The sequence below is a fragment of the Carcharodon carcharias genome, chromosome 18 (genome assembly GCF_017639515.1).
Source record: "Carcharodon carcharias isolate sCarCar2 chromosome 18, sCarCar2.pri, whole genome shotgun sequence".
Classification (NCBI taxonomy): Eukaryota; Metazoa; Chordata; class Chondrichthyes; order Lamniformes; family Lamnidae; genus Carcharodon; species Carcharodon carcharias.
The window spans coordinates 29,805,793-29,823,257 of NC_054484.1; the positions used below are offsets into that span (position 1 = coordinate 29,805,793).

A 17,465-nucleotide genomic window follows, 5' to 3' on the forward strand; every position below is an offset into this window, starting at 1 on the left:
CAAATGCATGTAAATTCACTGTGAAATGAATTTTTGTGTCAAATAGTGTTTTTATAATAATTTTGATATGTTTCATATTTGTAGGATTAATTTTTTTCATTAAAATAATTGTGAAAGAACATAATTAAATGAATTGTTGAGTGAAATATGTTAGCATTCAGTCAATATGCTTGTAGCATGAATATCCCAGCTTATTCTTTCATGAAAGCATTTTTATCTTATTTTTTCAATCTTATTTTTAACTTTCATTCCTTTATTTCTCAAACATAGGATGGGTAGCCCTGCTGGCTCAATAATAGCTTTCAAAAGGAAATATAAATATTTGAAGGGGAGAATATATATGTAGGTCAATGGGGAAAGAGGGGAAGGGCTAGTTAGAAAACTCTAACAAAGAGTTGGCACAGGCATGATGGGTCTCCTTCTGTGCTATAGCATTCTATGAGTCAACATTTACCCCCTAGCTTAGAGCTGTTCAGTTGCTGATAGTTTGTTTTAAATTGTTTGCCCATGGTTTGCTGCAACCTTGAGGAAATGAAAGTCACGTCTGAAAGATAATCATGTGGGCAGGATGACCCAATCTGGTGTGGTAGAATAAATCTGCCAATTAAATTTGCCTGGATTAAAATAAATTTGCCTATGATTAGGAGTGATACAGAAGCATTACAGGAATGCGACACAAAAGTGTTACAGAAAATGTTCTACAGACATTTTGTATGAAATGTGTGAGTGTGTGTGCTAAACTGAAGGTTTAGTGTAATTGTAGATCCAATGTATCAGGTTAGTCTGAGCCCTAAAGTTACCCAGGAACATAGAAACAGGAATTAACCATTCAAATCCTTGAGCCAGTTTCACCATTCAATTAGATAAGGGCTGATCTGCGACCTACTTCATAACACTTTGCCCCATATCTCTTAATAGGCTTGAATGACAGTAATCTCATATTTAAAAATTACAGTTGATCAATTGCCATTTGTGGAAGAGAGTTCTAAACTTCTACCCACTGTTTGTGTCTAGAAGTGTTCACTAATTTTACTCTTGAAGGCCTGGCTCTAATTTTAAGAATATACTGCCCAGTACTAGACTCCACAATCAGCTGAAATAGTTTCTCTCTCTATCTACCCAATCATTTCCCCTTAATATCTTGAAAACATCAATCAAATCACCCCTTCACCTTCTAAATTCTAGGGAATACACCCCTACTTTGCGTAATCTCGCCTTGTAATTTAATCTTTGGAGACCAGATATCAGTTTGGTAAATCTTTGCTGCACTCCCCCCAAGGCCAATATATCCTTCCTAAGGTGTGGTGTCCAAAACTCCTCACAGTACTGCTGGTGTGGTCTAACCAGGGCTTTGTATAGCTGAAGCATAGCTTCTACCCACTTGTTTTCTAGTCCTTTAGATATAAAGACCAAAATTCCATTAAACTATTTGATAATTTTCTGTACTGGTTAATGACATTTTAAAGATTAATGTACGTGAATCCACAAGTTCCTTTGGATCTCCAGTTTCTAGCTTTTCCCCATTTAGAAAGGATCCTGTTCTATCTATTTTTAACTCCACATTTGCCTACATTGGAATTAATTTGCCCAAATTGTGTCCATTCGCTTAAACTATCTTTTTAAAAATATATATTTTTATGCTTCTATCTTGACGCTTTCTCTCCAGACCAGATGGTCTACAAAAAGTCAGATCAGATCATGTATCAGGCTAGTAAAATTCAGGGATTCCAGTTTCTATTAAGTGGCCATTTCCTGATCATGTCCACTTGTTTATATCAAATATCAACTTGTCTCAGTCGGCATTGTTGTGATTTCTAAATCAGTTGGGTTCAAGCTCCACTGCAGGATGAGCACTTAATCTAGATTGCCACTTGAGTGCAGGATTGAGAGGATTCTGCATTTATGTTGTCCTTTGGTTGAAAAGTTAAGTCTCAGGTGCATTTTAAAGATTCAGTGGCACTATTTGTCGATCTTGCTATTCTATGTGCTGTTTGCGGGACCTTTCCATATTTCCCTGCATTATAACAGCTTCCTCAAACTAATTTATTTCATGTGAAATGCTTTGAGCTGTTTGACAGCTGTGACAGGGTGCTAGATGAATCTTTTCATACCTGAATTGAAATCCTGTTATTATAATGGTGATCTAGCAAACCCTGTGCTCTATGTGTATCAAAATACATGAAGGAAAATAACATAGATATAATAACCGTGAATTCTTGTTCAGAGTCCACACTTTCGAAGATTCAACCAAGTCAAGCATTGCAACACATCATGCCTTTTATGATATTTGCTGCTATTTATTAAACTTGAAAGCGAGCCCTTAAAGTTTGAATTGGAAGCTATATTATACCCCTTGTAGCATCAAAACGTATTTAAAGCAAGCATTTAAAAAGCTATAATGTGTATGGAATAACCATTCATGATAGATACACTCACTAGCCAATTAATTATAGTTATCGAGACAAGTTAAAACTACGCTAGCCATAATCTAAATCCTGAAGTCAAATGCCAAATTAATTTGAATGGGAAATCACTTTTGGAGAAAATAAACGGAGTTTTAGAAAGAGTCATAATGCAGGTGCAAATGCAGATTATTACGGAGCAGCATTAGCTGCCTGATCATTGTATTACTGGAGTGTAATAGCAAACTGAAGATCTTATCATGCCAACATTTTCAATGCCTTCTCAGCAGCGGGACAAGCGTGTTATGCTATCACCAATAGGGCATCTTTAGCCATTATAGAGGTGCACTGGGCGAGCAACTTCCATCATAGGTAACGTTTGAAATATAGGAAAATTACGGACTTTCATGATCCTGGCTAACGAAAAATAACCTACATTTCTTCATAAGCCTGAGTTTTTCTTATCTTACTCTACTTTTCCCCAAGTGTGATAATTCAAAACTCTCAGCGGAGTTCAGTCAGAAAGTACAAGAAATACCCAATGATGAACTTTCTAGATTCTAATGGTGCTTTATAGTATACGGGCACTGTTCCACAATTGCTCTCTCCCTCACATATCGCTATAACTACGCAGAGGGGGTCTCGGGTGTGCGAGTTTTTAGAACAGAATACAACTGAATCAGGTTCGAACATCTTCTGGACTGTAGCCTTTTCCACGTTACTATTCTACCTCAAGAAAGTTCGCAATTTCTCGACGTACACCACTGTCTTTCTGTCATACTCTACAACTTGAGGGGGTTCTGGGGAAGGCGACCAAAGAAAAACAATCAATCGAAATGGAATTTAAAAAGGGGAATCGTTGACACCAAACAGCAGCCACCCAAATGGAACTAAATGGTTCCGTCAAAGTTGAGAGTGAAAGGCAGGCGAAGGAAATCTCACGAAATCTGCCAAACGAGGATGAAACAAAGGGGTAGAAAGAATACCGAGCTGTAGCGAGAATCGCAGACAATGGAAAATGGGTGAGCGGCTCTTAGGGGTGAATGTGTAAATGTGTAAATTCTGATCATTATTTGACATGGGCACTAGGTGGCGTGTTGGAGGACGATCCTTAAATGAGTTTTGAGCCGCCAGGTGTTGGGAGTGCAACCGCCAGACATGCAAACTTCAATCACAGCAAAGAAATGACACTGTTACAAAATCTGTGCACTGCTACATCGCTACACATATGTTACTATTGTACAAACCAAGCTGTAGATTTCTCATTGTCCATTTTTTTTAATGCAGCTTTGTCCGAGAGGCAAAGATTCCCCACACCCAACCCTCTTTTTTTGCAGGATTAAATCTAACAGCTTGACTAATCGAACCGTCATGGATCATAACCGTTAAAGGACAATTACAACGCTTTAATACGCAACTTCTTTCGACAACTTCTCAACGGTTCATTACTGCTTGTGGAGTCAGCTGTTAAACAGAGTGGGGCTGAGCGGAGAGCGGGTCCTAGCAGTAAACTATACCATATTGTTAAATGCGGATTCCATTTCCAAACATTTTGTAGCCTGCCATGGACAGTCAGTCATAGACTTGATATTTCTTTAAATCGGTCGCATGGTTGTCATGACCAGTGAATCAGGACAGGCAGAATACAATGGGTCAATTACTATTTAACAGGGTTAAAAGAAATGTTTAAAAAGCACTTTTTAAAAATAGGTATTCCCTTTTACGGTTCAATAACTAGTTGACAAAACGCAACCGAAACTCGTGAAGCCAGTAAATTATGCAATGAACGCCTGCAACTCATTTCACTAAAACAGATACAATTTCCCCCCAATCCCTCATTTATCCATGATAGAATGAAACACATCCTATTCCCTGTGCGGTTCTATCTTCGACTCCTGAGAATTGAAATGTTTCGGGGTTTAGAGACGGGTTTCCTGTGTGTTCATATATCAAGCGGTGCACTCACTCGAGGCTAGAGAGGTTGACAGAATCTAATATATGTATGTCACAGGAAGCTGATAGAGAATGCATGTTATATATATTTGTTACAGGAAGGCTGACATAGAATATATGTTACCTATGTATGTTACAGGAAGGCTGATAAAGCATGCATACTATATATGTATGTTACAGGAAGGCTGACAGAGAATGCATGTTATATATATTTGCTACAGGAAGGCTAACATAGAATGTATGTTACATATGTATGTTACAGGAAGGCTGATAGAGAATGCATGTTATATATTTATGCTACTGGAAGGCTGCCAGAGAATGCATTTTATATATATATGTTACAGGAAGGTTGACAGAGAATGCGTGTTATATATGTATGTTACAGGAAGAATGATGGAGAATGCATGTTTTATATGTATGTTACAGGAAGGCTGATAGAGCATGCATGTTATATATGTATGTTACAGGAAGGATGATAGAGAATGCATGTTATATATGTATGTTATAGGAAGGATGATAGAGAATGCATGTTATATATGTATGTTACAGGAAGGATGATAGAGAATGCATGTTATATATGTGTGTTAAAGGAAGGATGATAGAGAATGCATGTTATGTATGTGTGTTACAGGAAGGATGATAGAGAATGCATGTTATATATGTATGCTACTGTATATAAATAAAAAGAAAGGTTTTCTTTTCCATTTCCAGGCCAGGAGATTGTATGGATTTACACAGGCTTATTAAGAACCTGAGTTTTTTTGTACAATATCCAGATAAAGAAAGGACTGGGGCGAAAGATGTTTTAAATATTGGTTTGCAAATTGTAGTTTACATAATTGAGTATCTAATTGAAATGTTAGTGTGGGGTGGGGTGGGGGGGGGGGTTGGTTGTTGCCGTCTTTTAATACGGGATTCCCGTTATTTAGTTTCGATCTTGGCTTCCAGTCTGTTTAGGGCTTCGGTCTATTTGTCCGCTGAATGAAGATCAGTGAGTGAGAGAGGCAGAAAAGAAGTATTCCTTTTGAAACTTGATGTGCGGGTGTAGTGCTGCTGTGTGTGGATTTGAAGTGTTATTGTTCTTGGAAGGAGTGCACTTTGTTCGAGTTTCTTGTTTTAGCAGATGTCCCAGCCGCTGACTCTGTCTATTGTTTTTCTCTCTTCTCTCTCTATCCCCCCCCCCCCGCCACTTCTTGTGTTTTGTTGTCAAGGGAAAGCGGCACCTCCCACATCTCCCGGCATTGGAGGAGACTCCCATTCAGCACTTCGTTACCTTGTCACGATTGGACATCCCGGTGCCAGAAACAATAGAAGATCTTCTCCGAATGATCTCCGATCCGCCCTATAAAATTCAGAAAAAGCCCCAAAGGCGGCCAGGCAAACCCTGATAACATAGAATCTTACCTGGGAGATAGGCAGAGGGACACACTCTTATGTATGAGCGGCTGGGGCGTCCGCAGTAAGTTTGAACGTCTTGCTCCCCCACCTCCCACCCCTTCTCAAAACTGACGAATGGATTCCGATACCAGTCTAATATCCAGCCAGCCGTCCTCCCCGGATCTCTTTCTGTCTGACGAGCCCTCCTCGGGCTTCTCAGGCACCGTGTCCTCCACACAGAGCGAGTGCGGCGCCGAGCTGTGCGGCGAGCGAGGGGGTCAGCTGAGAGCCAAGGACAACCTCAGGTTAAAAGACAAGAAGCAAATGAGCGAGTCGGAGCTCCAGCAGCTGAGGCTGAAGATCAACAGCCGGGAGCGCAAACGAATGCACGACCTGAACATCGCCATGGATGGGCTCCGGGAAGTCATGCCTTATGCACACGGACCTTCGGTGAGAAAGTTGTCCAAAATCGCCACTCTGCTCCTCGCCAGAAACTACATCCTGATGCTCACCAACTCCTTGGAGGAGATGAAGAGGCTGGTGAGTGAGATCTATGGTGGCCACCACAGCAGCTTCCACCCATCGGCGGCCTGCGGGACCCTCGCCCACGCCGGGGCGCCTCTGCCGGGCCACCCGGCTTCTCACGCCCCTCACCCGGTTCACCATCCCATTATGGCCCCGGCCGTCACTTCGGCCTCCCTCTCGGGCGGCGGCAGCATCTCGGCCGTGAACAGTATGAGAGCCCCCCACGGCCTCCTGAAATCGGCGGGCACAGCCTCGGCCCCGCTGGGCAGCAGTTTCCAGCAGTGGGGAGGGATGCCCTGCCCATGTACCATGTGCCAAGTGCCGCCACCTCACCACGTGGCTAGCATGACCACAGCCGGCATGTCGCGGTTATCCTCGGACAGCAAGTGAGAAACAGTGAGCCCGGACTCTTTCAGTCGCCTTTAATCATTTAGTCGAGGTGAGAGTGTGTGACTCACGGGCAAGTAGGTTGTTGTTATCCCTATCCTTGCACAGAGGTAAAACTTCACTGCGGTTCTCTCGTTTTCTTTGTGATGAATTTTTTTTTAATGATGTATCCGTGTGAAAGTTGCAGTAACCCTTTTCCAAACCAGTCCTTCGCCTCGTGTTTATTTAATCACCCAGACATCCTGCGAACCGAGTAGAATTTAGGGAAAATATCCCTATTGAAATTTACTGTCTTTTAAGGACAACTGGATGTGTTATTTCCACATTACAACCGAAGGTCAAAGAACACGCAGGAAAGGGGATACTGTAGCTTGGTTTAAGGTGAATTTGACTGTAAAATGACCCATCAGCAAACGTGATTATGACTTTCAACCGTAGCGAGCCTTGGGGAATATTTTATGCAGCGTCCCGGTGATAGTGTTACATTATAATGAAGTGTCTAAAATCACATGTAGGAAGGAGATTGCTCTTCATAGACTTCCGTGAAACGACCACACACAATGGATAAAGAGGCGATAAGATCACAAGGAAGAACAGCCAAAAGTAGAGTTTATCTGCAGGAAAGAAACTCGACTGACCAGCTCCCCGGAGCTGTAGATAGGACTATGTGTAAAGAGTTCGGGACTTGCTTTGCTCTGTGGTTTTTGCAGAATTGGAAACTTTGATCCACGCGTTCGACTAGAAACGAATGCACCCGGCATATTTACTCCAGGCCTGAACACGCAAATGTTTACACCTTTACTGTATAACGGCCGTTCAGCATAAGGGTAACCGATGTGTGTTGCCACCGTTAGAAAAAAAAGTACTTTTCATGCCCCCCAGAGCCGTTTGTGAATATATCTGCTTGTGTTTCGTTTGTTCTTGGGTTGAGTTCGCCCAAACGTTTTCTGTGAATCTTTATATGATTTTCACTGCAAATCCTGGCTCTCTTTAGCTGTTTAACCTGCTTCAGTTCACTGCAACTACTCTCCTGCGCTTCCCAACTTCTTAAGCAGCTCGTATGTGTGTGTGTTTTTTAAGAGCCACCTGTAACGTCTTACCGTAACAGTCTCTTGTTTTTCATTCGCGAGGGGAAAAAATGATGAAAAAATATAAAGCAAAAATTTGCTTTCCATCTGTTTATTTTTGTAAAGAAATGTGCTAAATAATATTTATTACTTATTTCGTTCGAAGGAAAAAGGTGTGATCGAGTAACTGTGGAAATTTTAAAATTAATAAAAAAAATCATAAATACATATTGTGCGTGTTTCAATTTCAAGTTACTGCACACTCACGGATTAATGCCCCAAACTCCCATCGACAACAACAACAAAAGCACTGGTATAAATCTCGTTCAGAACACATCGAATGTCCCGTTTTATGGGTTAGGGTCTTGCTGTCCTGCTTAACCCCCGCTTAAATGTCTTTGAAAGTATCATTCATTCAGGGCAAGAGGACACCGCTCCCACCACTTCTTGGACTACAGGCATACATTTATGCCTTTTATATTTTGTGTTTTTATACGATGTAGTGCACTTTTGTCAACAATATTTTCTCATCGTACAGAATAACATTGTCTTATCGAGGAGTCAGTTGCCGTAAAAATTCTGATAAGTGACAAGAAACGCGCACAAGGAATCGTGAGGCTTATGTTCCACCACAGTTCCTGTTTTGTGTGTGGGTGTGTGTGAAATACATTTCAATGAAGGAGGAGAGAGAATCAAAGCGTCCGACTAAATCCCCTATCAGTAACAACCTCAAGTTTGGGGCTCAGGGCCGATAGCGGAATCTAATATTTTCCTTTTTTTGCAGGGGGTGGTTGGGGAGTTATATAAATATATATGTATGTGTGTGTGTGTGCACTTTACGCTACCAACGCGCGCTCTTTAAAATGAACACTCAGGAACAACTCCTCAGTTATTTTAAATCCCAACCGTAGCGCCGAAGAAGTTCAAATGTTTCACTTCTGTAACTGAACAGCTATTATTAGCCTGACTGGGAGAGCTCAGTTTCTAGGATTAGTGGAGTCAATTCACACTCTGCACTAATGTATCTCAATAGGTTGCCATGTTGAAATCTAAACGAATGGAAATTCCAGGCGGGTTAAATGCAAAGAACATACATTTTACATTCCATTTGATGATTTTGCATTTGTTTGTCCTTTCCACAATAAGCGAAACCCAGTAAGTATAACAAACAGCCATCTGGCCAAGTGGCTAGTTTCGAAAATATTGAACGGCATTAATCGTTGTCGACCTTTCACTTGTTTTTCGCTAGTTCGGATTTCACTGCATAGCGACGGCTGGAGGGCAATGCACGGAGCAAAAATGCATGTCTGCCCCGGTGCCGAACTTACAGCCCCCGTCTAACCAGCTCAACCGAATGGGCGCAATCATTTGTCCCCGTGGTTCACGTTTGAGAAGGGGAATGGATGGGGAAGTTAGATCGTGCACAGGCATTCCCAGGGTCGCCAGTGCCTGGGGTTTTGCGCTACAACTTGGTGGGAAACCAGAGTGAAATTGAATGTGAACGCGCAAAGAGGAGTCGAGCGCAAGATCCCGCCGTCAGTAGTCCCGAAATTTGCATGGGTTTTAAATAAATCTAACCTTTTAAACTTCAAAACATTTGCATAACTGAAGTACAGAATAGATTGAGTTAATTTGACTTGCTCATTTTTTCTCTAACCGTGTTTTGAATACAAGTTACCAACAAAATCTGAACTTAAACGAACAATTTAGGACATTACGTTTCATTGTTATCTAATGCTATTGTACAAGTTAGTTCCATAAGCATGTACAATATAATATAGTTCAATATAAAATCTAAATATATGTCACATAAAAGGTGGTGTCGTTTTCTTGTAACCCGAGTTATTTGGGTACGAATTTGTCCTGAAAGGGCTTGGTGTGTCCTTTTCTCGTGAAACGATCAAAGTTTTTTTTCCCAATTAGAGGCAGACAGTCTAACAAAAGGCACATAGGGTTACAGGAATATGCAATCATTCCAGCATCTTTTCCCGAGTTATTTGTTTGCAGCAGAATATTTCGATAAATAAAACACTGGTTGCACACTTTGGAACAGCCTGTCTAAAATAATATAACGTTAGTGGGATAAGACTTGTAGCGAGGTAGAACAGCGTTTTCTTCAATGAACCTCACCATCTGAGTGAAGAATTGGGTGACGCGCTATATAGTAACGTTTGGATTTTAACTTAGAAAAAGACTTGCTTTTCTATAGCGCCTTTCACGACCTCAGCACGTCCCAAAGCGCGTTCCAGTCTAACTACTTCTGATAGTGAAACGGGGGAAGGGGGGGGGGGGGGGGGGGGGGGTAGGTGGTGGACAGGCAACCCATTTACACACAGAAAGCTCCCACAGACTGCAATGTAGTAGCGGCCAGATATTTTACTGATGTTGATAAGGGATACATATTAGCCGCGACCACAGGGAGAACTTCCCTGCTCTTCAAAATACCCTTTTCATCGCCGTGGGAGAACACTGGGGCCTCAGTTTAACATTTCACCTAAAAGGCACCTCCGACAGTGCAGCACCTTCTCAGTCCTATACTGAAGCTTTGAGTTGGAAATCAAAAAGAAAGTATAAAAACAGGTTGTGAAAGCTTTGAGAGATCAGAGGGACACAGTACTAGGGTGAAGTTGCTGTATTTATTTGGGTTCCTTTGCTTGTGTCAGAGAAATGAATGCATTCAATGAATAATCTGTGTAGGGTGAGAATGTGTTTGAGGACAACGAACTGGTATTGAAACGTAACAGTACAACTTGACTATAGAACGCAGGTGATCCCGTATTGAAGTATATCGTTCGTTTGCTAATTCATTGCTGTATCTAATCCACACCTTGTAAAGGATCCATTATATCCCAAGACTTCTTAATTCAAGATTTATTTGAATTTGTATTATGTGATTAAGTGAACCGATGTTTACTGGAGGCTCAATAACGTGATGTTTGACCATGTTGACAGGGCGGTCATATGTGAGAATGTTTGGGACGGAAAACACTCCTGCTAGATCATAACTGCGAACATGAATGCAATTTTCACAGCAGTGTAATGAACAAACCGCTTGATTGATCATTGTATAATGCACGACCCTAGTAAATGTGAACTAGTGTAATAATAAATGGTAATTGTAATTAACTTAAATTTAACTTAATTGTTAGGGCCGCTGGCTGTAATTCACATTATTAATGCGGGACTGGGGGCACCTGAAATCCCTGAACATTTGTTTTAAAATGGGATCTCGTGGCCTTAGAGGTAAATCATTAAATTGACTCGTGCGCTTCAAGTGCTTGTGTGGAACGTCCGGGCCTCAAGTTTCTGGGTAATATGTTACTCCTGGGGATGAAACTTGAGCCCCAAGCGCTTTCTAATTATCCGGAAATAGTCGCCACAGTTTCAGAAATTCGACCCTACCTGCAGAAAATTCAGAAATGTGCACATTCAGACATTACATTGCATAGGATAGGACAGTCGCTGTGGTCAAAATCATATCTTAAGAAGGGAACACTTCACTTGTGTTTGTATAGTATTTTGTTGTATCCCCCAAAGATCCCGAAACACCTCGTGTTTTTGTACATTAATGTGATAATAAGATGTTAACTGAGAATTCCACACTAGGCAAAGATACTTTGCTATCTATTAAAACAACTTAAATTACATTGACCAGCCGGCCAGGCTAAGTGTCGCTATAGATGAAGCAGGGTTAGAGACCAGGTTGTACCAGGATGTAGATGTAATCTATTTACCTATCAAATCTCGATTTTTTGGGGGGGGAGGGCGGGGTTGGGGATTAATGCTTTTATTCCAACATTATAATTTGTATATGTTGAACGCTGGAAAATGAAGTGATTCTATCCGTGAAATTCCAATAATATTGTTTTTCTCAAGAAAATCGCTGACTCATCGGTAAGGCCTGGCCATTGCTGCATACAATTAACATTTTGTGCCTTATTTTAAAGAAATAAATACTTAACAATATACAAAGCTAAAGGTCAGGACTGAGATTTATTTGATCATAATCATTGCAACCATTTAAATATCCGATGATGTTCATCACCAAGCTTGACAAGGAGCTTTCAATGGACAACTCCACATAAGGTAAACAATGTTTTGTTACCTATTAAGGAAAACGTCGAATTGAGTAGATTTATACACTAATAATAATATCTTGTAGCATTGCACAGGCAGCCAAAACTAAGTGTCACATTCAGGTGAAACAGGGCTAGTAACCAGGTGATGTTGCAACAGGGTTTGTAGATGTAATTTCGTCTTCGATTTTAAAATTATATATCCTCTTCTTATTTTTATATTCCCATAATAAACTTCAAAGTCACACTTTCAGTTGAAACTGCTTATGTAAACTAGTCATCTGTAATACATTTTCCTACCTGTGGCGACGCTGCAGTGCCTTCAACGCTCGGAAGGAGCAATTACTTAATGATAAACCTGCATTGATGGTTTCTGTTATACACATGCACATAGGAATTTCTAATCGAAAAAATACCAGATGTGTGAACACAGACTTAAGATTTTTAAATTTAGTTTTCATGTTTCAGGATTTCTTTCTAAGCCACACGTCCTCTTGGTCTAAAATATGTCACAAACACAGCTAACTACTGGGTTAAATTTCGCTCTCAAGAGGTTAAGATCATGTAACGATAATGCTGGTACATATAGTTTAGAATGAAAAATAGTTTAACATAGTAGTGACAATTCACACTTACTGTTGCTCTGACAACTGTTTATTTGAATTCAACTCGGTCATTGCCAAATTAGGCTGGAGGTTCTGTTGAAGGGTCATGAGGACTCGAAATGTCGGCTCTTTTCTTCTCCGCCGATGCTGCCGGACCTGCTGAGTTTTTCCAGGTAATTCTGTTTTTGTTTGGGGAATTCTATCCTTCGGTGGGGGAAGGAGAGAGTTTGACTACAGGTTGTCGCTAGGGTCAAGCAGAATGAGAGAAAAATACAGAATACTGCAGGAAGATCAGACTTATGAAGAATCCAGAGAAATTATTCTGTTTTAACCAAGAGGACTCAATAATGTGGGATAGTGTAGTGTGTCCATTATTATGTATTATTAAGCTTGGCCTAAATAGCCAAGTGGTATTGGTACTGGGTTTATACCCCCAAGATCAAGTGTTCAAATCTCACAATGGCAAACTATGAAACAATATAACTTCATTGTATATTATTTCACGAAAATTAATTTCATGTGTGTGAAAGACATAAATATCCAATGCAAAAGGATACATTTGTCATGTCCCTATATTATGCTTTCATATAGGTAGATATTGGTATTGCAAGTTAACTCCCGTAAAACCCCAGAGCACTCTGAATACCTTCACCATTGATAACCTTTGTTACTTAGGTGAATACGGCAGTCATTTTATACACAACAATGTCTCACAAACAGTAATGAGGTGAATGTCCAGTCAATCGATATTTGATGACATTGATTGAAGGAAATTGTTAGCCAGGACATTGGGAGAGATTTACTCTTCTTTGAATAGTTTTAGGAAATCTTTAATGGCCATCTGAATCACTGGATAGGATATTGTTTGATATCCTATGAAAGAAATACTTAAATTATATATTGCTTTTCAAGTCCTTTAGCTGCCTCAAATCACAAAATCACACAAATTTCACAGATAATGGATTACTTTGGAAACATAATAATTGTTATTATGCAATAAGGTTGCCAATTTACACACATCTTTTGCATTTACCTGGTCAGGCAAACAAAATCTCAGTTAAATGTCACCCAGAAAGGTGACACCTTCAACAGTGCAGAACTCCCTCAGCCCTCAATGAAGTGTTAACCTTGATTATATACTCAAGTCCTGAAGTGGGGCTTGAATACATGACCTTCTGACTCAGAGTTGACAGTGCAAAGAGCTGATAATGCACTGAAGTGTTAGCTATGGTTATGTGCTCAGCTTCTGGAGTGGAGCTTGAACCAATAACCTTCTCTAATTTAGTGACAAGAGTGTTGGGCCCTGTGTGCTAAAGCAATAGCCACCTTAAGGTTTGAACTGAAGTAAGATTATTTTTAAGCATGAAAGTTTAAATTAGTTATAAGTGGATTCCTACAAGTGAATCAACTAAAACTTGAGGGTACCAAACCTATGCATAACTTATGGTCAGGTTAAATTAAAAATACATTAAATATGTAATGTGTTCAATGATTATTGCTGTGTTAACAATTAAAGTGTGGTTTAGTAGCTTTTTAAAATAATTCTCCATCCCTGCATTTTCTGCTTTTTTCTTGTCAGGTCTTTTGACCTCAGGCATATCATAGAGGTAGCATTGCTACCATTCAACATCCACATGAGTGCACAATACTGCTAGTGTTCAAGAGGGGGATTGTTGGTCAATTTATCTTCTCATTAATCCAAGGGCTATAAAGTCAATTGTAACACTCTCACTGTGGTCCTGGGTGAGATTAACTAACTTGACAGAGATCAGGGATCAATCATGGGACTTTTTTGATCCGTATAGCTCAATATCATATCAAGTAAAGCATTGAACCATCAGAGGAAATGGGGGTGGGGGGGGGGTTGTGTGTGTGTGTGTGTGTGTGTGTATGTGTGTGGGGGGGGGGGGGGGGTGGGTGGGAGGGGTGGGGGGGGGGGTTGGTTTAAACTACTTTGGCAGGGGGGTGGAATACAAAGTAGAGGTACAGTAGGGGTTGCTGCATAGCCAAATATAGAAGAGAAGTAAAGTCAGCCTGGAAGGCAGAGCAAATATAGACCTGTTAAGGCACAAGGGAATAATGCAAGGCTGAATTGCATCTATTTTAACACAAGAAGTCCCACAAGTAAGGCAAATGAATTGAGCACATTGATTAACACATGGCAATATGATATTGTAGCTGTCACAGAGACATGGTTGAGGGAAGGGCAGACTGGCAGCTTAATATTCCAGGGTATAGAATCTTCATGCATGAAAGGGAGGTACTGTAAAAGAGGAGGTGGCATGCATTATTGATCAAGGCGTCAATTACTGCAGTAAAGAGGGATGGGATCTTAGAAGGTTCCTCAAATGAGGCCATATGGGTAGAACTTAAAAACAAAAAGGGGGCAATCACTTTGCTGGGAGTGTACTTTAGACCTCCAAACAGTCAGGCAGAAATAGAGGAGCAGATATGTACGAAAATCTCAGTGAGGTGTAAAAATAATAGGGTAATAATAGTAAGGGATTTAAATTTCCCCAATATTAACTGGGGTAGTCTTCATGTGAAAGGCTTAGAGGGGACAGAATTCTTAAAGTGCATTAAGGAGAGCTTTTTGAGCCAGTACATAGAAAGTCCCTCAAGAGAAGGTGCAATACTGTACCTAATCTTAGAAAATGAAGCCGGGCAAGTGTAGAAGTGTAAGTGGGGGAGCATTTCAGGGATAGTGACCATATCTCTGTAAGATTTAAGATAGTTATGGAAAAGAACAAAGATGGACCAGAAATAAAGGTCCTAAATTGGGGGATGGCTGATTGCAATATGATAAGACAGAATCTGGCCAATGTGGACTGGCAGCAACTACTTGTAGGAAAGTCTACATCACACCAGTGAGAGTCATTCAAAAAGGAAATATGATCAACATGTTCCTGTAAAGGTGAAGGATAGGACCAACAAGTCCAGGGAACCCTGGATATCAAGGGATATAGAGGATTGGATAAGGGAAAAAAGGAGGCTTACGGCAGATACAGAGGGCTGAAAACAGCAGAAGCCCGAGAGGAGTATGGAAAATGTAGGGGGGTACTTAAAAAAGTAATTAGGAGAGCAAAAAGGGGGCATGACAAAACACTGGGCAAGATAAAGGAAAATCCCAAGGTATTTTATGAATATATTAAGGGCAAACGGATAACCAGGGAAAGAGTAGGGCTCCTTAGATAATATCACCATCTTCAACACCTCTTTGTCCTTTTGTCTATGACAGCTTTTGGCTATCTCCACCTATCACTGGCCCTCTATCCAGCTCGACTTATCTCACCCCACCTTAAACCAGCTTATATTTCACCTCTTTTCTATTTTTCCTTAGTTCTGTTGAAGAGTCATACGGACTCTAAACGTTAATTGTGTTCCTCTCCGCAGATGCTGTCAGACCTGCTGAGTTTTCTAGGTATTTTTATTTTTGCTTTGGATTTCCAGCATCCACAGTTTTTTGCTTTTATATCAAAGAATAGGGGTCATTAGGAAACAAAGTGGCAATCTGTGCGTGGATCCAGAGGATGTAGGTAAGGTTTTAAATGATTACTTTTCATCTGTGTTCACTATGGAGAAGGACGATTTAGGTGTAGAAATCAGGTAGGAGGACTGTGATATACTTGAAGAAACTAGCAATGAAAGGGAGGAGATATTGGCAGTTTTAGAGGGCTTAAAAAATGGCTAAATCCCCAGGCCCAGATGAGATGTATCCCAGGCTGCTAATGTGAGGGAAGGAAGGAATTGCAGGGGCTCTGTCACTAATTTTCAAATCCTCTCTGGCCACAGGAGAGGTGCCAGAGGACTGGAGGACTGCAAATGTGGTACTGTTATTCAAGAAGGTTAGTAGGGATGAACCAGGTAATTACAGGCCAGTGAATCTAACATCAATGGTAGGGAAACTATTGAAAAAATTCTGACGGACAGGATTAATCTCCACTTGGAGAGGCAGGGATTAATCAGGAATAGTCAGCATGGCTTTGTCAGGGGGAAAACATGTCTAACAAATCTGATTGAATTTTTCAAGGGGGTGACTAGTTGTGTAGATGAGGGTAGTGCAATTGATGTCATCTACATGGACTTTAGTAAGGCTTTTGGCAAGGTCCCGCATGGGAGAATGGTCAAGAAGGTAAGAGCCCATGGGATCCAGGGCAATTTAGCAAATTGGATCCAAAATTGGCTTAGTGGCAGGAGGCAGAGGGTGATGGTCAAAGGTTTTTTTATGGTTGGAAGCCTGTGATGAGTGTTGTGCCACAGGGATCAGTGCTGGGACCCTTGCTGATTGAAGTATACATTAGATGTGAATATAGGAGCTTTGCAGATGACACAAAAATTGGTGGTTTCATAAATAGTGAGGAGGAAAGCCTTAGATTACAGGACGATATAGATGGGCTGGTAAGATGGGCAGAGCAGTGGCAAACAGAATTTAATCCTGAGAAGTGTGAGGTGATGCATTTTGGGAGACTAACACAGCAAGGGAATACACAATCAATGGTAGGACCCTAGGAACTACAGAGGATCAGACCTTGGTGTACATGTCCATAGATCCCTGAATGCAGCAGCACAGGTAGATAAGGTGGTTAAGAAGGCATATGGGATACTTGTTTTTATTAGCCAAGGCATAGAATTTAAGAGCAGGGAGGTTGTGTGGGAGCTGCATAAAACACTAGTTAGGTCACAACTGGAACAATGTGTGCAGTTCTGGCTGCTACACTATAGGAAGGATGTGATTGCACTGGAGAAGGTGCAGAGGAGATTCACCAGGATGTTGCCTGGGCTAGGGTGTTTCAGCTATGAAGAGAGACTAGATAGACTAGGGTTGTTTTCCTTAGAGCAGAGAAGGCTGAGTGGGGACTTGATAGAAGTATACAAAATTATGAGGGGCATAAATAGGGTAGATAGGAAGAAACTTTTCCCCTTAGCGGAGGTGTCAATAACTAGGAGGGATAGATTTAAGGTAAGGGGCAGGAGGTTTAGAAGGGATTTGAGGAGAATATTTTAACCCAGAGAGTGGTTGAAATCTGAAACGGCCATCTCCTCTGCCTGAGGGCTGGTAGAGGCAGGACACCT

General features: G+C 40.9%; 1 protein-coding gene across 1 annotated transcript; it reads left to right on the forward strand.

Moving 5' to 3' along the window:
• Positions 1-5,867: 5,867 nt before the first annotated feature.
• LOC121290854 (oligodendrocyte transcription factor 2-like) lies at positions 5,868-6,647 on the forward strand. The gene has a single exon (XM_041211860.1). It carries the CDS (start codon positions 5,868-5,870, stop codon positions 6,645-6,647), a length of 780 nt encoding a protein of 259 aa, XP_041067794.1.
• The last annotated feature ends 10,818 nt before the right edge of the window (positions 6,648-17,465 follow it).

Excerpts from the sequence above, each read along its gene's own strand:
- LOC121290854 (XM_041211860.1), top strand. The coding sequence starts at position 5,868 with ATGGATTCCGATACCAGTCTAATATCCAGCCAGCCGTCCTCCCCGGAT.